The sequence below is a fragment of the Marmota monax genome, unplaced genomic scaffold (assembly GCF_021218885.2).
Source record: "Marmota monax isolate L192 unplaced genomic scaffold, Marmota_monax_Labrador192_F-V1.1 WCK01_AAM20220418_F8-fsc00020, whole genome shotgun sequence".
NCBI classification, from domain to species: Eukaryota; Metazoa; Chordata; class Mammalia; order Rodentia; family Sciuridae; genus Marmota; species Marmota monax.
This window is the reverse complement of record NW_026692912.1, coordinates 8,970,210-8,990,692: the sequence shown is the minus strand read 5'-3', so window position 1 is coordinate 8,990,692 and position 20,483 is coordinate 8,970,210. Positions and strand designations below refer to the sequence as shown.

General features: G+C 45.4%; 1 protein-coding gene across 7 annotated transcripts in view; it reads left to right on the top strand.

Moving 5' to 3' along the window:
• Tnc (tenascin C) overlaps nucleotides 1–20,483 on the top strand; it is an 85,769-nt gene that overhangs the window by 16,627 nt on the left and 48,659 nt on the right. For all 7 annotated transcript variants that reach the window (XM_046451817.2, XM_046451818.2, XM_046451820.2 and 4 more), the window contains exons 2-10: nucleotides 5,893–6,470; nucleotides 8,959–10,368; nucleotides 11,571–11,834; nucleotides 12,870–12,985; nucleotides 13,724–13,880; nucleotides 16,862–17,131; nucleotides 17,976–18,161; nucleotides 18,415–18,504; nucleotides 19,760–20,023. In XM_046451817.2, the coding sequence (XP_046307773.1) occupies nucleotides 6,014–6,470; nucleotides 8,959–10,368; nucleotides 11,571–11,834; nucleotides 12,870–12,985; nucleotides 13,724–13,880; nucleotides 16,862–17,131; nucleotides 17,976–18,161; nucleotides 18,415–18,504; nucleotides 19,760–20,023 (3,214 nt within the window). In that variant the 5' untranslated portion in view covers nucleotides 5,893–6,013. The remainder of the gene's footprint in view (nucleotides 1–5,892; nucleotides 6,471–8,958; nucleotides 10,369–11,570; nucleotides 11,835–12,869; nucleotides 12,986–13,723; nucleotides 13,881–16,861; nucleotides 17,132–17,975; nucleotides 18,162–18,414; nucleotides 18,505–19,759; nucleotides 20,024–20,483) is intronic.

The following is a 20,483-nucleotide window of genomic DNA, read 5'->3' as shown; positions in this document are numbered from 1 at the left end:
AGGCCTCCCAGTGGTATGAGGAAAAGATAGACTGCAATCACATACCTTGACCAAGAGACAGAGAGGCAGGACCTCTGGATTAGAATATCTGCTTTATTCACCAATTTCCTGGGTGACTCTCTTTAGGTGTTTCATTTATTATTCTCCTAAATAAGTAGATGCAATAGCAGACAAGTTTCATGTCAAATACTACCCCTACCTGACTGGATGTGGCTGCCTGAAGTGATAGGTTCAGAATAAATATCAAGAAGGGCTCCCCAGAAGTATTTCCCTATTGATTAATGATATCTGCCACGTGGATCAGAATGAGTCATCCAGATGCCACTGATTTGCCACCACTAGACTCAGTGATCTTCTCCAGTTGCTTCTAAGCCCTGCTGAAGTGTGATTTTGATTCTATCATCTGACTTCTGTCTGGGTATGGAAAGTGCTGAGAAGCTGGGCCAAATGTTTCCCGTTAGACGCACAGTCCTGAAAGACTAAACCACAGGCAATCTGTTCTGGAGAAATTCCGGGCTTGGCAACATGGAGAAATATCCCAGTAGCAGCACTGCCCCTGAAAGGCCTTGGCCAGAGGACTGACCTCCCAGAAAAGAAGAGGGCCCCACCCAGGCTCATTGACTTGCTTACCCTGCTACTGACTAGGCCAGACAGACTAGGAGGAGAACCAGGGTGGTAGCCCTAACCTCCTCACCCTCCCAAGGATTCCAGAGTATCCCTGCTACTTAAGTAACTGAAACAGAAAAAGCAACAGTGGGATTTTCTTGGGGTGGAGGGGAAGAGGTGGTCTTTTTAAAGTGAAGTGAAGGCTTTCCTAAATTCTCTTATGAATCTCTCACCCATCCGAGACTAGCTTCTGCTAACTGCATTCTCCATAGAAAAAGAGAAATTATGCACAGTAGTTACCAAAACTGCCTTCTTTTTAAGTATTAGCTACTAAGTGTTGCACACCCAATATCTCATTTATTCAAGTTTCTCCTCCATTGCAGTTGAAAGAACCTTATTGTGGAATTGGTATCAGTGTTGCCATTTTATAGTTAGGAAAATTGAGGCTCCAGGAGGCAAGGTTCCAAATCCAAGGTCATAGTTACTAGCTGGAATCATATGGAGTTGCCACTACCCAGACACTTTTGACCTAAAACAATGGCAACTTCATATGGTGCAAACTAATATCAAGTGGCAGAAACAAGATCCACCAGTATTCACCTGATTCTAGAGCAGATATTCTCAAGCATCACACAGTCTCTTCTTGGCTGTTTGTCAGATTTGGCACTTATCACTCTTTCTAGTAGGGATCTGTTGACATGTCTGCCTCCTTTAGTGGACTGTGAACTCATGGAGAGCAAGACCTGTCCATCATGAATCTCTGAAACACTGCACCAGCCCTGGGCTGTCCCATAGCCTGTTATTTCATTCATTCCCCTCATCTCTGTTGAATTCATTTTAAAAAAATGAATTCTTAGGACTTTGGATGACAACTGGCTTCACTGTGCCTCTTGTATCCTTTGGGGCCACAGAATCAAGCAAACTCCAACTTCCTTAGAATCGAGACCTGGTAACCCTGCACCATGCTACTTACCTAAGTGGATAACTGCTTCTCAGTGCTGGAATTCAAACACCTGGGGCTCAGGAGGTCTTTGGTTTGTCATTTAGAGATTTCTCAATTAGTTTATGACTCAGGTTGTGCTGGACTCATTGAACTGAAGAGATCAAATGTCCTCAGGAAAAAAAAATCCAACTTAAAGCTGTTTCCTGGCTTCTTTCTCTCCCTGACACATTCCAAGAAGGAATTTATGGGTGTTGGGGAGGACAAGGGGTGAGGAATTTCTAGAACATTTAAGAACGTCCATGTAAGCAACTCTATGCTTGAATGACTGGGCACAATAAAATTCTCTGGTCTGTAAGCCAGAAGAAAAAGTTGGTGTAAGCTGCCTCGTGTGCTTCCAAAATGATGTGGAAACAAAATCATCTGCATTTTTAAACACTAGGAATCAGGCTTGTCCTTCCAAACCTAGGATATTTCACATGCATACCTAACTCACTCAGATAAATATGTTGCACAGGCTACGAAAAATGAAGTCATAAGGAACTGATTCTGAAATATGACTCTAGCCAGTGGGAAGTTTTATCTTTATCGAGAATGAAATCGCTTATTGTTTATTCTCCAGCTGTGACCAAGGAAATTTTCAAAGCTTGTTGATTCCTTCCTCTAGCAATGGTCTTTGCCCTGTGGTGAGGTGCCTAAAAATAACCCTTAGTTTATTCCGTGCAGCTTCCAAAAGGTTAGCCACCAAACAGCTTGCCCAGCAGAATCTTTCTCCTAGTATGCTAATTTTTTTTTTTTTACTACTTGCAACCAACCCCCAATTTAGACCCCCACATTTGCACTTGTTCTGTCTTTTGGGGACACAGAGACAAGCCAGCTCCTACTTCTCTAGAATTTGTAATGGTGACCCTGCCCCCACCTGGGTCCTGGTTTTCCCAGCTACAAAGTAAACAAGTACAGGTCTGTAGTTCTTCCTCCTACAAGATGTTTCCCAGACCTTTCATTACCAGTCATTTGCCATAAAGATAAGAATCCAGTGTGTCTTTTAAGGAGCCTCTGTAGAGCATTTGCTCATTATGACGTTATGAAAGCCCTACTATCAGAACTTGATCCTTCATGTCTGATTTAAATCTCCCAAGCTACAGTCTTAAGTAATTTTTCCGAGGTCTGTCCTCAAAAAAATAAGATAAAATAAAATAAAATATAACATAAACCAGCCAGTTGTCTACATGAGAATAGTTTGCATTCTTAACGGTCATTATTTGCTGCCTAGATTTTCCCTCTCTGGAATAAATATTTTTAGTTCTAGTAAATTGATCTTCACAAGGTCGACCGCCTTGCTCATCAGTGATTTCTGCAGCTTCTTTGATCTAGATCCAAGCTACTGCTGAGTTTAGGACTGGATTCAAGGAGGAGGTCAAGCTCCAGTTTAAGCAAAAGAAGGGTTATTGGTGTGGACTTCTGCTAGGTTTTGTTCCCAGGAGGATAACAAAATAGCAGCTACTGTTTAGTGAGTGCCTACTCTGAGCCACACCATGCTGAGTGCTCTATGTACATATCCCTAATCCTTAATGTCCTTAATACCCTCATCATGGTTTGACACCTCAGAAGGTAGGTAGCTTGCCCAAACTACACACCAGGAGTGGCATTTGAACCCAGGTATGTCTGATTCTAAAGCTTAAGCATATTCCACAACTATAAAGATGTTATGGATCTTTTCCCAATCATAAAACCTACCCTCAGACTACCATGAGCCAATGGGAGACACCCAACACTTAAGAATAACATGCCCTGTGCTGGGCACGGTGGCTCACATCTCTAATGCCAGCAACTCAGGAGGCTGAAGCACAATGATCACAAGTTTGAGGCTAGCCTCAGCTACTTAGCGAGACCCTAAGCAATTTAATGAGTTCCTGTCTCAAAAAATTAAAAGAGCTGGGGAATGTGGCTTAGTGATAAAGCACCTCTGGGTTCAATCCCAAGCATCAAATAAAGAAAGAATACCATACAGTGTTAGTGCACATCACACATACGCAGTAGAAATCTTCACCCTACCCACTCTCTGAGCATAATTTCCCTAACTCATTGCCTTGGAGTCTCAACCAACAACCCTAGAGGTGTTTTAGATGGAAATCTAGGTTGTTTAACAACACAGACAAAGGTGTTAAGTGAAATCAAAAGCATTTCAGGTGAGGCCCGCAGCCCTTCCTCCAAGGAGAAAAAAAAGAAAGAGCTAAGAAATCCTGAGAAAAGGGTGGGAGCAAAAGAATTGTGAAGGCAAATCGAGTCAGAACAGGCATTCTACCAGATCATGCAGTTAATCAATATTCATCAGAGAACAAATAACAGGGACATAATAGTTTGAGAGAACAGAGTACCATGCTCTTCTATTCAGGATAATCTTCATTACTGACCTTCCCTACATCACCCACCCACAGCTAGTTATTTAGGGAACATTTTTGAATAAGAAAGCATGATCAGAAGTGGTTTTGTTCCTAACCATGGAGTAGACATGCCCTGAGTAGTCACTACTTGAATCATAGGAATAAAATTAGGATGCGGTGGGGGTGGGGGTAGGATGCTCTTGGTTAAATGCACAGCGATGCTTTTGAGGTCTTTGGATCCCTTCCCAATCCTATAAAAATGCCGCTCAGTTCAGTGTTCCTTGCTGCCAAACCTCTCCAGGCATTGGAAATATTTTCTGTCCTATGAAGAAGATAATCATTTGTGATCAAGTTGATACATTCTATCATTGTGATAAGATCTTTCTGAGAAAAAGAGTAGAAAACTTCTTATAGGATTAGTAACCCCAATATCATAGCTTATTGTCATCAGTAGCTAACTTAGAATTTGCAAGTGTAAGAAGACCATACCTATAAGAAAATGTCAGTTTTTAAAATAGTTTAAAAAACAAAGAGCTAGCACTGGAGTTGTAGCCCACCAGTAGAACACTTGCATAGCACACACAAGTGTTTGGGTACCAATTCCAGCATTATAAAAAAAAAAAATAAAGCTCTTCAATAATCTTGACTCAGGTGCACTTTCTGATTAAAGAGGGTCATGAGTGGATTCATGGTTGCATCTAAGGCATTGGTCTGTATTAAAACTACCCAATTTAGCCACATCTTCCTATTTCCACTCAGTTTCTCAAGTGCCTTTCCACTATTACCTGATTGCCCATATGGGTCAATAGCCACATGGCAGATGAATAAGAAAACTTAGGAAAGTCACAAATGTTCACAGTAGCAAAGTGTCCTCCATAATGTTTTCATGTTATCCCTTAATTTCATGTTATCCATAATTTCTCAAGCACTGTAATCAGTTAGATTGAAAACCCACAGTATAAATCCTTTGTATCCTTTCTTTGTTCCCTAAATAATGGTGATTCCATTTTCTTCTTAGTCCTATTATTTAGTCCGCTAAGAGTAGACAGTTGGTCTTATATTTATTTCTACCACCCACAGAACTCTGATTCTGGGGAAACTCAGCAGGCATTCTGTATGTACTTGTGGGTTGGAGAAATCACCAGAGGCTCATGGACAGCCTTTCTGAGCCATCTGGTGCTGTGGATCTCAGTTTTAATAACAGTTTCAGGAATTCCTTCTCAAGCTCATCTAGAAACTAGACTTTGGAGGGCTTTAGATATAAACCAAGAAGAAAGGAAACTGAGCATCAGCGAGAGAGAGAATGCTATGCCACCACCACATAACTAGAAAGAAGCTCAACTGGATAAAAACTCAGTTTACCTTCTGGTGTCTTCAACCTTGTCCTCCACCTCGAGTGGCAGAAGAGAACCAGTGGATAGTGTTAAACTCTGAGTCCGTAATAGGAGGCAGGAGTCACAACACATTTCCTGGGAGACTGTGGCCTTTGTATTCCTATAAGAATTCCCTCAGATGGTTTGGCCAGTAAATACTGAAGGAATTAATGACTACATGAGCGATTTCTATTTAATACTTACATCCTTTTAAACCCTGTATTAGCCATTATGGTATTCACTGTACATAAAATGAAATAAGGTGGGAAAAAAGTCATATAACTTGCCCAAGGACCCAGAGCTAGGTGAGATACAAACTCATGTTGACTTCATTCCAATGTTTGGCACTTTCCTCTATATATGGCTCTCTCCTTAAATTTCTAGCCATCGAATAGTGAGTGAAATTGTGCCTTCAAGAATGCAGAAATTCTTTTAGAGTTCATTTTATAATCATCGCTATAGTATAATGAAGAAACACAGGAAGCCCCAAGCACCCGAGGTATAAGACCAAGATTCACTCAAAATTGTACATATGCAATAGGTTCAGTTAGATATTAATAAGTTTGTTGTTTCTTTTGTTTACTTGTAGAAAGTCATTCTTTCCAGGAGATCAGGGACAACCATTTTGGATTCTACTCTGCATTCCTAAATCCCAAATCTCAGTAGACTGAGACTGACATCCTAGAGCCTTGGCCAAGCCTCCCTCCGCCATGGGGGTCCTGACCGGATTATTGCATGGCATCTTCCTGGCTTTGCTTGCCCTCCCTTCTGAAGGTGGAGTCCTAAAGAAAGTCATTCGGCACAAGAGACAGAGTGCTGTGAACGTCTCCCTGCCGGAGGAGAACCAGCCAGTGGTGTTTAACCACGTCTACAACATCAAGCTGCCCGTGGGGTCCCAGTGCTCGGTGGATCTGGAATCAGCCAGTGGGGAGAAAGACCTGGCCCCACCCTCAGAGCCCAGTGGAAGCTTCCAGGAGCACACCGTGGATGGGGAAAATCAGATCGTCTTCACACACCGCATCAACATCCCCCGCCGCGCCTGCGGCTGTGCTGCCGCCCCTGATGTGAAGGAGCTGTTGAACCGGCTGGAGGAGCTGGAGGTCCTAGTGTCCTCCTTGCGGGAGCAATGCACCATGGGAGCCGGCTGCTGTCTCCAATCTGCTGAAGGTACGTGTCCCCATCGCTTTAAGATGGGAAAAATGATGAGCATAGCAAGACCCATTCCTTGTTTCCAAAGTGGGTTCCCTGGGAAACTACTCTGTCAAGGTGCTCATTAAAAAGATTTTAAGATTTTAAAAAAAAATGTGGAGAATGTGGCCCTCTCTCCTGCTCCTGAAGGAGTCAGGGTTGCAAATGTTTCTCACGGGAATTGTCAGGCTGCAAAGAATTCTCCTTTTGAAAACCTTATTTCACTCTAAGTATATGCTTCGAAAACTTTGGCTGTGAAATCTACCCAGTCTTTACCCAAAAACCAACGATCATGAAATCCCTGCCCCACAGGGCACACTCTTTGGAAGGCTCTAGCCCCTTCGCTGCATTATACAAAGAGGTAAACCAAGGCCGGGGAGGTGGATGGGATTCTCAAGGTCCTGCACTGAGGAGCTGAGTTAGGTCTTAAGAGCACTAGTGCACATCTAAGTGTGCCTCCAAAGTCCAGTGCTGCCCTCGCAGGACTCAGTCTGTGGGAACTGGACATTCATGTCTTGATAGTCACAATCATGTCGGAAGTCCCCCCCAGGGCACCAGACACTGACTTTATTATCTTGTTTGAGCTCCTCAATTCCCCCTTTAAGATAAGGCTTAACATTCCTTCTGCAGACCTAAGGATTAAAGTTCAAAGAAGTTACCCAAATGCCACAGGATGACAGAGAGTGATGAGGGGCAGGCGCCTTGGATACGCCTGCTTCTCCAGAGCCCAAGCTCGCCTGTTGCATCTGTCTTCACGTGCATCCCAATTTGTCTGGTTTGGAATTATGTCTTCATTTTCATCCCCTATCATCAGAAGGGCTACAGAAGATTTGATAACCTCAAATCAGAAGCAAAAATCTCATTTCTGCCACCCGGAAAAAAAAAACAGTACCATAAAGTTCTTCAATAGTTATTTAAGAGTAGTTATTTAAGTTATTAGTTGTTTAAGAATAGACCTAACCACTAAATAACCACTTGGTAGCATTAACTGAGGAGTGTTGTAGGACATGTTCTAGGAATCTAAAGGAGAATTTTTAGAAGTTTTCATTGGGCATAAGTTACTTTATCTTCCACATGTGTCAATTTTCTGGAAAAATACAGGTGAGAGAGTACACGGTAAGATTAATGACACAATTGACACAATTGTTTACAGGAGGGCTGGCCAATCAACACTTATAATCTTAAATTCCCCGGTAGTCAAATAAAAGAAAAAGAAACAGGTAAAAATAATTTCTATCATTTATTTTACTTAAATCTATGTAGCCAAAATAACCATTTTTCACCCCAGGAACAAGATAAAAATTAATATTGGATATTTTATTCTTTTATGTTAAATCTTTGAAGTTCGGTGTATGTTTTCTGCTTAAATGCATCTCAATTCAGCTGAGCCACAATTTTTGGTGCTTGGTAGCCACATGGACAGTGGCCACTATATGGGAAAACACACATTACATTCTCATTTTTCAAACCAACATTAAAAAAAATTTCTTCCTTCCTGCTATCAGGAAGGAGTGAACATATAATAATACAACTAGATCTAGATGCAAAAACTAGGAAAGTGAGCTCTGCTTCTTCACTTGGGATAAGCCCAGTGGCTCCTCACATTGCACCAACCAGTATCTAGTTGCAAAGGGCTGTCAGCCCGGAAGCTGCATCCCTCAGGCCCGCCCACCACCGTAGCCTACTGGGGAGCGTAATGGGGAAAAGACAGAGGCACAGGCGTTTTCTGGGGACAGGCCAAATTAAAAAGTGTCCTGACAGAATTAGAAAGCCACTACTTAGCTGCCTCATTTCAGTTTTGGAAAATTCGAAAGTTTTTGTCACATAAGCCCACATATACCAATTTGAATTGACCCCAAAATAGTTCCGGAAAAGCAAACAGAAAAAAATCACAATGAGCATAGGAGTAAGCTCTTAATGTCCTCATCTGACCCTTGTGTGTCCCCAGAAGACATCAGTCCCACTGGGCCTACAAGGACACTGAGCTCCAGAGAATCCAAATCCCTTCCCAAGCATGGCACAGCTATTGAGTTCAAAGTCAGAGTGAAGTTCAGTCCAACAAGAATTTCTCAGGTTTCCTGTATGCCTGACCTTGTCCCAGCACCAGGGAAGCAGCCCTAGGTAATGAACAGCACAAGACAGTGACTCACACTGTCTGGAGTCCCGGGACTCCTTGCAAAAGTGATGAAAATTACTGATCCTTTCCCCAGGGATAGAAATACACACACTTACACACATGCATGCATTACCGTTGCCTACAAGTCTACAATTTCAGGCTGTGGAAGTTGGGAATCCCTGCTTCTGTAACTGGATATGAGTCCAGTCTGGTGTTATGCAATAAGCAGCTGTTTTTCAAACCAGATGGAGCCTGAACCATCCTCAGGCTGAATTTGCATCTGGGTTTTAAGGGTACCAGCAGATACTGCTGCTTGGGCACCTCTGAGAGCCTCTGTTCTCTTCATTGCAGGCCGCCTGGACACGAAGCCCTTCTGCAGCGGTCATGGCAATTTCAGCACTGAAGGGTGTGGCTGCATCTGCGAACCTGGATGGAAAGGCCCCAACTGCTCCGAGCCTGAATGCCCGGGCAACTGTAACCTTCGAGGCCAGTGCCTCGACGGACAGTGCAACTGCGATGAGGGCTTCACTGGTGAGGACTGCAGCCAGCTGGCCTGTCCCAGCGATTGCAATGACCAGGGCAGGTGCGTGAACGGGGTTTGCGTCTGCTTCGAAGGCTACGCCGGGGCCGACTGCAGCCAGGAGGTCTGCCCGGTGCCCTGCAGCGAGGAGCACGGGACATGTGTGGACGGCCGGTGCGTGTGCCGGGATGGCTTTGCTGGCGAAGACTGCAACGAGCCTCTGTGTCTCAACAACTGTTACAACCGCGGGCGCTGCGTGGAGAACGAGTGCGTGTGCGACGAGGGCTTCACGGGCGACGACTGCAGCGAGCTCGTCTGTCCCAACGACTGCTTTGACCGCGGTCGCTGCATCAACGGCACCTGCTACTGCGAAGAAGGCTTCACGGGCGAGGACTGTGGCCAACTCACCTGCCCCAACGCCTGCCAGGGCCGCGGCCAGTGCGAGGAGGGGCAGTGCGTGTGTGATGAGGGCTTCGCGGGCGCGGACTGCAGCGAGAAGCGGTGTCCCGCGGACTGTCACCACCGCGGCCGCTGCCTCAATGGCCAGTGCGAGTGCGACGACGGATTCACGGGCCCAGACTGCGGGGAACTCAAATGTCCCAATGGCTGTAGCGGCCATGGCCGCTGCGTCAATGGCCAGTGCGTGTGTGACGAGGGCTACACCGCGGAGGATTGCAGCCAGCAGCGGTGCCCCAGCGACTGTCACGGCCGGGGACGCTGCATCCAGGGCAAGTGCGTGTGCGAGCAGGGCTTCAAGGGGTACGACTGCAGTGAAATGAGCTGCCCCAATGACTGCCACCAGCATGGCCGCTGTGTGAATGGCATGTGCGTCTGTGACGACGGATACACCGGGGAAGACTGCCGGGACCTTCGCTGCCCCCGGGACTGCAGCAACCGCGGCCGCTGTGTGGACGGGAAGTGCCTGTGCGAGGAGGGCTTCACGGGCCCCGACTGTGCTGAGCTCTCCTGCCCCAGTGACTGCCACGGCCAAGGCCGCTGCGTGAACGGGCAGTGCGTGTGCCACGAGGGCTTCACAGGTAAAGACTGCAAGGAGCTAAGGTGTCCGAGCGACTGCCACGGCCAGGGCCGCTGCGAGGACGGCCAGTGCATTTGTCACCAGGGCTTCACAGGCCCCGACTGTGGACAGCGATCCTGCCCCAATGACTGCAGCGAACGGGGACAGTGTGTCTCTGGGCACTGCATCTGCATCGAGGGCTACACCGGGGAAGACTGCTCAGAAGGTGAGTACCTGTGCCAGTCAGAGTGATAATGGCTGTGATGTTCCTGGTGTGCACTGGAGGACTATTTGTATCAACACACCCAGATTCTATTTATATGTGATATGAATATATTTATATCAAACACTCGTGTGTGGGCTCTGGACATTGACGACTATGGTGATTCCCTTGGTACAGGGTTACCTGGCTGAAAACGCAAAGGCTCAGAGAGGTTATGTAATTTTCCCAATCACACACACACACACACACACACACACACACAGCTGGTGTTTGGGTCTGCCTAACTCATGTACACTGAGTTGAACATCTATTGCCAAGCTGAGGTAGATAGAGAGAGATGTCTTTCCTTTCGCTAAGCATTGACCTTCTTTTCTACTTTCCACTGACTTTGAGCTGACAGCAAACAACCCCCCCCCAAATTTGGATGAAGTGATAATTCAGCAACATTGAGTAGACAGTAAGATTACATAGAATGAATGGTTTTAAATGTACATTCAGCTAGATTCACTGCTGATCACCTATAAGGTAGGCCTGCCACTTAAATTTCTTTTATTTTTTTAACTGCTTTTATCTTAAGGGCTGTGAGCTCCTTAATGGAGCCCTGTTCTCAGAAATTAGCACAGGGAATGGTACATAGTAACTGCTCAGGAAACACTGGTGGAATCATATGCAAAGACTAATAATGCTCATGTTTAATGAGATCTTTGTACCTCTCTCATTTACCTGTATTGTAATTGTCATGATAGAATCTCTGCTCTTGGCATCTAGGAATAAAGGGCTCCATGTTTAACATGGCCAAAGTATGACAGTCTGGTGGGTAAGGATACAGGCCAGCAGGGAGGCCATGTGAGCCTCAGACCTGATAGGGTTAGCACACTTGAGCAAGCTCAGGTGGCCCTTTCCCAGGCCCACAGCCCGAATCTGAGCTAGGATTCAGGGAGTGGAGAAGTAGACAGGGGCAGGTCATAAGGAGCATTGAAGGCCACACCACTGACCTGGAACTGAGTAGAGGACTACTGGATTTCAGAGATGGGTCCCAACAGGGGGTCCTTCTGCACTTTAGAGAGGGTGGAAGCTGAATTTCAAGGGGGGATCCTCGGGCCTCTGTGGATTACAGTGGAGGAGGCAGTGGCCCATGGAAGCAAACGTAAAAGGATTTCATAGGTACATTACTCACCCCAGATGTCCTTCCTCACTCCTGCCAGTGTCCCCTCCCAAAGACCTCATTGTGACGGAAGTCACGGAAGAGACTGTCAACCTGGCCTGGGACAATGAGATGCGGGTCACAGAGTACCTCATCATGTACACACCCACCCACGCCGACGGCCTGGAGATGCAGTTCCGCGTGCCCGGGGACCAGACATCCACCACCATCCAGGAGCTGGAGCCTGGTGTGGAGTACTTTATCCGCGTGTTCGCCATCCTGGAAAACAAAAGGAGCATTCCCGTCAGCGCCAGGGTGGCCACCTGTGAGTGAGCAAAGCCCCTCTGGACAGTCCCCCCAGCCTCTCCCCACACAAAGTGCAGGGCCTTCCCCATGAACTACCCTCACTTTGCCCCCTCAGCCCCCCTTTCTCCTTTTGTAGTTATCCCAAGTAAGCCTGGAATCCAGTTGAGTCCATTATCTTCTGTTGTCAACTCCTCATTTCCTACCCGTCTCCCTCCTGGCTCTCCCCAGGTCCTTTCTCCATAGCAGGCACCATGTATCAAGTGTTCACCAGGCATCAGACTTTGTACTAACTCATCCAGCCCATGAGACAGGAGCTGTTGTTAACCCTGTGTACAGATGAGGAAACTGAGACTGAGTGGTTAAGCATGGTTAAGGACCTCATCCCAGATCCCACAGTTGACAAGTGGAAGAGATGGCCTTTGGACCCTGGCAGTCCTCACAAATTTATGTTCTTAGCCACTGTTTTCTTGTGTGTGTGTGTGTGTGTGTGTGTAAATGTTAGGGTTCAAGTTGTTCCTTTAAGAGTCTGGCATCAGCATAATTACCTTCGTACCTGAAAAGCAAGCTGTGGCTAGAAGTTAGCCTTGTCTTGCTCAGTAATAATGGCATTGGCTGCCACTTAATGAACTTGGGCTGCATGCCAAGAAGCGGGCCGGGCAGTCTGCATGGAATATCCAGCTCAGTTCTCAAGGATTCCTAAGGACAGTCATATGTACCTCCTTCTCACAGGAAAGGAAACAGTCACAGAGCATTTTGTGCATCTTGCCCAAGGTCACTGTGTTAGTGGTGGAGCTGAGATTCTGGCACATTCTATCTAACTCCAAATTCTGTCCTTTATTAGGTTTAACCCTATGGAATTGCAAATATTTCATCCTATGATTAGCTGCAATATTAATTTTCATACTACCATACAGTAGACCACATCCTAGAAGACACTTTAAACAGACTCCAGCTGTGGTTATCAGCCCCGGGCGATGGGCAGCCATCATGGGTTGAGAGGCCCCTATCTCACCTCCGCCCATCCTTATGTCTGTTTTTGTGCTGTTCCTTACAGACCTGCCTGCACCTGAGGGCCTGAAATTCAAGTCCATCAAGGAGACATCTGTGGAAGTGGAGTGGGACCCTCTAGACATTGCTTTCGAAACATGGGAGATCATCTTCAGGAATATGGTAAGGGACACAAGGGAGCAGGTCTATTTGACCTCAAGGTTCTGGAATGATTGAAGGATTCTGCAGTTTTACATCTCTTGATTTCCTTAGCTTTGGGTAGAATACCAGGCTCCAATTAGCACTTGGTGTGTTAGCATGTGTATTTTAAGTGATGTTAGTTTTGCCCTGATTTTAATAAGTCAAAAGTATAGTAGTTAAGGCTAAAAGCCTAGACAAATTCAAGTGAAAATATTTCTAGTTTCCTTCTTGAAAATCTCAACTCAGAGCCAAAGAAAAGAAGAACCAGGCTCTTCCATGCAACATCCCCAGGCATATCTCAGATTATACACCAAAGGCACTGGGGTGGCAGGGAATCCTGTTTCTCAATTTTACCCCAGACTCTGCTACCAGCTAGCCGTGTAACCATGGGGCAATCACACAATTTCTCTGATGCCAGCCTTTCCATCTGTCAAAGGTGGCATTGTTTGTGGCTTTAGAATCCCTTTGCCTCGCCCATTCTGTCCTTTGACTTACATGTCAACAGGTGATTTAGGGAGATTGACAAGCAGAAGAAATGAACTGGAGACATCCTTTCTCATCCCTGTATCCTCCGTATATGGATCTGCTACCTATGTAGATAGGGGAGCCTAACGAGTAGAGGAAAGAGCCAAAGAGGAACGAAAGATACAGCGAAGGACTCTCATAAGTGGAGATGTCGGCACCTCCTTTAAGTCTTATCAAGGGGTTCCTCTCTTTCAGAATAAAGAAGATGAGGGAGAAATTACCAAAAGCCTGAGGAGGCCGGAGACCTCCTACCGGCAAACTGGTCTAGCTCCTGGGCAAGAATATGAGATCTCGCTGCACATCGTGAAAAACAACACCCGGGGCCCTGGCCTGAAGAGAGTGACCACCACCCGTGAGTATCACCTGTGACTCATGAACAGCTGACTGTGCCTTGTGGAACCTTCTTGTTGATAAAGTACCTCCTACATCTGTATCACTTAGCTTTTGCCGATTAACAAAAGGCACATGTGTGCAGGTGTGTGACCCCTCAGTTGAGGGGTCGGGCTCATTGAGCTGCCCTGGACTGGGCTCATTCATATACTTGTGTAATCTGGGACTGATTGCCCAGAATGGCTTCACCCAGGATGGTGACTTTCTGCTCCATGTAGGCTTAACCTTTGGTTGCTTACCCGGGGCTAGAAACACATAATTTGTGTCAGAGCCCATCTCAAAGCCATGGAACTTAAGGGGTAGGAAAACTTAAAAAATTAAAAATTTCTTAATGAGAGGAGTTTCACTGTCACATTGCAAAGGAGCAGGAAGATAAATAATTGAGGACATGGAAAACCACTGCCACATTATCTAAGTTAATACTATCACCCAGTCCCATAACAGAGATAGGGCAGATATTCATGCTATTTATTTCAAGAGTAGAAACTAAGGCTTGGAGAAGCTGAATCACTTTAACTAATACTTAATACCATCAGAGCCACAACTTTAAGCCAGGGTTTGTTTTAGAACTCTAAACCCATTACCATTTAATAGCCTCTGTTTTGAGCAGAATGTTGAAACCTAAGTCAAATTTCACTCAATCCTAATGTTGTCAGAACTTCTTGGAGTAGAATAGGATTTGGATCACTACTAGATCATTTGGTGGGGAAAAAAAAATAACAATAATCTGAATTTGAAGTTGCTCTACCAGGAAGCAAATTTTTTAAAAAAGAAGAAAATAATTTTGCATTGCCATTTAGGAAAAGCTCTTACTTTTTTCAAGACAGCATATGTGCCAACTCTTAGGAATTGACTCTTCTTGGCAGGGGGTTGTTGGAAAAGTTAAACTGTTGACTAATGACAAGAAAGAACATCTTGCATTTAAATGTTTGCACATTTTGCTGAGCTCAGAGCCAATTCCTAGGATCATCTCCCTCATAAGCAAGTGTGTTCCATCATCCTGACAACATCTCTCTGCGGTAGGTAGGAGGCAGGTACCAACAGGAAGAAATCATTAGATCACCAGAACAGCACAGAAAAGATCAAACAAATGTGCTTATTCACTGTAGAGAAAACACCCTGAAAGTCCAAAAGACATTTCTTTCACCAGTCCTTTTCTTTTTAATCTAAATTTGAGGATCACTGCTTTATTTTCTTCTTATTGAAGAACAAACACCCAACATCTGGAGTTCCATAATAAAGTACATATCAACATCGAAGGTCAGATATTTACCTGTTCATTACGCTGATATACCTGAAGTTTTTCCAGATTTGAAGGACCTTAAACTTTCAGTGCAAAATGTGGTTGGTTCCTTCTCTCTGGCACTTAGATGGAGGTTGTATTATTGCTATTGATATGTGAATATCTTTTAACAGCGTCACAGAAAGGGCGAAAGACGTGGCCTTGGATTTAAATTTTATCTTCGCATTCACCACCATTTTGGAAAAAATCCATTTCTTTAAGCTTTAGATCCAACATTTAGAAAATGGGTTTTCAGTGTCCTCCTTGTGAGGTCATCCTGAGAATTCAGATACACATTACAAAATCCCATGCTTGGAACGCAATTGGCACAGAGCAACGTTAGTTTCTATGAGGAAGCAATCCAAATGTAGGGGGGATATCAGTGTCCTTGACTGCACCCAAGCTCTGATAAAAGGAGAGCAAAGGGAGGTGGCTTGTATGGCCTGGGTGCTTGCTAGCAGCTCTAAGAACTTAGGACAGGCAGCATCACTGTCAATTTGTAGTGTCACAGTCACTGTGCATCCTGCGGGCTCATCACCTGCAGAGTGAGACGGATGCATCAACACCTGGTCTTCAAAACCATTCTGAACTATCCTCATGGGCAGCTATGAATCGTTCCTCCTCCTCACTCCTTGCAGAAGGCTCACGCCTTCTATTTGATATTTTTTAATCAACCAATACTGAAAACACAGACTGAACAATTTTTATAAAGAAGGCGCTGGGGGCAGAGAACATTTACTGAATGCTTGGCATGTGCCTATCTCTACACTGGGGACTCAGAATAGCCAAAGACTCATTCCTGGATGAATGAATACGTGATTGAATGATCCCATCTAAACTGATTCAAAGAACAGAGAAATCTGCTACTACACTAGGGGAAAAGTGTGATACTGGGAAGATCTCTAAGGGCATAGCAGCCCCTGGGAGGGACCAGGGAGGCTGCCTGCTAGGAGGCGACAGGTAGGTAAGATCTCTAAGGGTGAAAAGGAGAGTTTTAGATAAGCAAGGGCCACCTTAGGGAGGAGACACAGAAGAATGCAGAGGCAGGTGACGCAGCCAGGCTGTGCAGCTAGGCAGGACAGGAGAAGGGTGGGACAGCAGGAAGCCAAGAGGAGGATAGAAAGATAGTCCAGGGCTGAGACAGCGGTGGCTTTTCATCAAAAAACAACTTTCTGTGCACCATGAAGACAGTCCACTGCCACACGCTTCTGCTACATGATATTAACTAAAAGTCATCTACCATCCAGGAAAGATTTGCCCAGTTTGTTAAAAAAATCGGAGAAATAGGTCACTTTTGTTCAAAGGACATATCCCCTAAGCATGTTTCCACAACTCTTGAGAAGAGTGATGATGAGGATGATGATCCCAACCAAGGAAGGAGCACTGGTCATGTGACTGCCGCCTGCCAGGCTCTGTGCCAGAACTTCCCAAGCTTTATCCCCTTTTATGAAATGAAAAAAAAAAAAACAAAAACCCTAGAGGCAGCTAGCATATCTCCACTCATAGCTCATCAGACAGGAAACTGAGGCTCCAGATGAAATCAAGTGGTCCATATCTACCTAGATGCCCACCCCCAGATCTGGTGGGATGCAAAGCCCCTCCTGCTCAGCCCCTGGTACTGGCCTTGATCTCTGAAACTCCTCCTTCTTTCCCTATCACAGGCTTGGATGCCCCCAGCCAGATGGAGGTGAGAGATGTCACTGACACCACAGCTCTGGTCACCTGGTTCAAGCCCCTGGCTGAGATCGATGGCATTGAGCTCTCCTACGGCATCAAAGATGTGCCTGGTGACCGCACCACCATCGACCTCACACATGACGAGAATCAGTACTCCATCGGGAACCTGAAGCCTGACACTGAGTACGAGGTGTCCCTCATCTCCCGCAGGGGTGACATGTCCAGCAACCCGGCCAAAGAGACCTTCACCACAGGTAACAGACCTTCCTCTGTAATGGGTAAGGAAAGGAAAGATGGCAAGATTTCTGTTCCGATCCATAATGGGGTGTCCTCTCAACTCAATTTCCACTAAGAAAAGTACAGAGGGGATTTCCAAAACTTTCTTTTTCCTTTTTCTTTTTAGTATACATAGAAGATGTTGGTTAATCACAGACAAATTTTAAAATAAAATTTGAATAAACATTTTAGAGTTAACATACATTATATAGAAAACATGAACAACAAATAAGCCCCTTGGCTCCTATTATATTAGTTTAAAAGTACCAAAATGTCAGTTGTTTATTCATACATATTTTGTCAGAGCTCAGCATTGTATTAGCTATTAGAAATATAGTGACAAAGTTCAACAAATCAGTTCTGACACTCGTGATCTTATTTGTAAATTTTGGAATTGTTCTTTAAAAATAAAGTCTAAAGCTGGGCGCGATGGCGCACGCCTGTAATCCCAGAGCCTGAGGAGGCTTGAGGCAGGAGGATTATGGGTTCAAAACCAGCAACTCAGTGAGACCCTATCTCTAAATAGGGCTGGGGATGTGGCTCCGTGGTTGAGTGCCCCTGAGTTCAATCCCCAGTACCAAAAAAATAAATAAAGTCTGAGAAAAATGGGAATTATTGAAATATCATGAGTGTCAAGAATGGGAAAAAATTGCCAGATCTGTAGACTTGAGTATAAGCTATGATCGAGACCCAGGGACTGGGGGCAGCTTTGTCATTTCTCCCCAGGGGCAGGAGTGTTTTGTGTCTCAGCTTGAACCGTCAGACCCCTGCTCTCCTGGTGCCTGGAGTTCCGATGCGCATGCTCCTTCTTCTCCCACACAGGTCTAGATGCTCCCAGGAACCTCCGGCGCGTCTCCCAGACTGACAGCAGCATCACCTTGGAATGGAGGAATGTCAAGGCAGCCATTGACAACTACAGAATTAAGTATGCACCCATCTCTGGTGGGGACCACGCGGAGGTCGACGTTCCCAAGAGTCAACAAACCACAACGAAAACCACACTCACTGGTGAGCTTTGCCTCTCCACAGGGCCCTAGAAGGACAGGCACCTGTTCCTGCATGTCCCCAATGTACAACCTTCCAGAGAGAAATAAACCCAGGTCCCAGAAAGTCCTCTCCCTTGAACTTCAACAAGTTCGTTTGTACACATCACACTGAGAAATCCATGTCCAGGGACCAGTTCAGGATCTTCTTTTTTTTTTTGATCCCAGGAAGCTTTTCCAATTCTAGGTTGAATCTCAATGCTCACATTCTCTCTCAGGTCTGAGGCCGGGAACTGAATATGGAATTGGAGTTTCCGCCGTGAAGCAGGACAAGGAGAGCCATCCAGCAACCATCAATGCGGCCACAGGTGAGGGGCACCTGGGACTCCCACCACCTCTGAGCTGGCGCAGAGCAGACAGGACAGGGCTGATAAGGCAGAAACCTACTTAAAAAGAAGTAGAAGCGCCAAGGAGAAAGGGCCCCCCAGCCGCTAGCCCAGGCGTTTACATTCAAACACTTTGCATGCCCAACCAATGATGTGGATGCTGCTTTTTATACAATAAGGGGATGGAGGGATTTTTTAAAAAGAAAATTTAGAACCAGACATTATAAGAAATCCACCTTTATAAGTTGATAACCAATTCTACTTTTTAATGTCATTCCCTACTTAAAACACATCTGGGGATTTTTCTATTAACCCCTTAACATCAATCAACCTCTTCACAAGCAGAATATAATTGGCAGGATCATAGTTAGATTCAGGACCATCCTGTCACTCCAACAGAAAGTCCCATCCCGAGAATCGCACATGCTACCTTTTATGGCCATAGTCCCTTCCCCCTCCGCCTACCCCTCGGCATTCACTAATCTTCATCTTTAAAATTTTGCCCTTTCAAGAATTCTACATAAATGACATCTTGTATGTATTTGTCTGCTCAGGATACTGTGACAAAAATACCTTGGACTAGGTGGCTTATAAACAGAAGAAACTTAATTCTCAGTCTAGAAGCTAAAAAGTGAAAGATCAAATTGCCAGTAAGTTCAGTGTCCAGTGAAAACCCTCTCTGGCTCATAGAAAGGCCTCTTCACTGTGTGCTCCCATGGGAGAAGAAGCAAGGAATCTCTCTGGAGTCTTTTTTATAAGGCCATGAATCCTGTTCATGAGACCTCCCAGAGGCCCTACATCTAAATACCATCACACTGGGGATCAAATTTCAACATAAGAATTTTGGGGAAGGTGTCACAAATGTATAGTCCATGGCAAAATAGTATGTCACCTTTAACACTGGCTTTTCTCCTTCAGCATAATGCTTTCAAGATTCATCTAAATTGTTTCTAGCATTTGTAGTCCTTCCTTTTAAACACTTTTACCTGAGTGACATTTTGTGGAATGGATATGCCAGGACATTATTTTTAGTCTTCCAAACAAGCCACAAAGTAACATATAACTAGACCCATTTTGCAAACCTAAAAACCAGAAACTCAGAGGGGTGACCATCCTGCAGCCACGCGGTCCTTCTGCGGCTGACCCAGGATTCTAGCCCAAACCAGTTGACTTTCAGCGCCAGAAGCAGCTGTGCCTTGCAGCCTTACGAGTATCCACCTCTCTGCTTTTCTCCCAGAAATTGATGCACCCAGGGACCTTCAGGTTTCTGAAACAACGGACAACAGCCTGACCCTGGTCTGGAGGACACCATTAGCCAAGTTTGACCGCTACCGCCTCAACTATAGTCTCCCCACGGGCCAGGTGGCAGAGGCCCAGCTTCCAAGAAACACCACCTCCTATGTCCTCAGAGGCCTGGAACCAGGCCAGGAATACACCATCCTCCTGACGGCTGAGAAGGGCAGGCACAGGAGCAAGCCCGCACGTGCTACGGCATCCACCGGTGAGTCCCCTGTGCCTTATAAAGCCCTCTTCTGAGGCTGAGCTTTGCAACCCCTTAGCCAGGTTGTCCTTCCATGAGCAATGGGTTTCCACCGTGAAGCAGGACAAGGAGAGCGACCCAGCAACCATCAATGCAGCCACAGGTGAGGGGCACCTGGGACTCCCACCACCACATGCTATTTCTTCCATCCAAGAAACCTCTAGGTCCTGCCTCCACAGAGCTGCTCGCTGGTCTGTCCCAAGCATTGACTTTCTTATGATCCACTTTTTCAGCAAAGTCTCCTTGCAGGACAAGAGTGGTTTTTAGATATTTTTTTTCCCCAGGAGGGCTTAGAGTAACGGGGTTTGTGTTTGTCTTTGTTTTCTTTTAAAACTAGATGTTTCACAGAATCTCTTAAATTGTTGATTTCCCTTCTTTAACCCAACAATTAATTTACTTTCCTTTTTTTATTTTTTTTTTA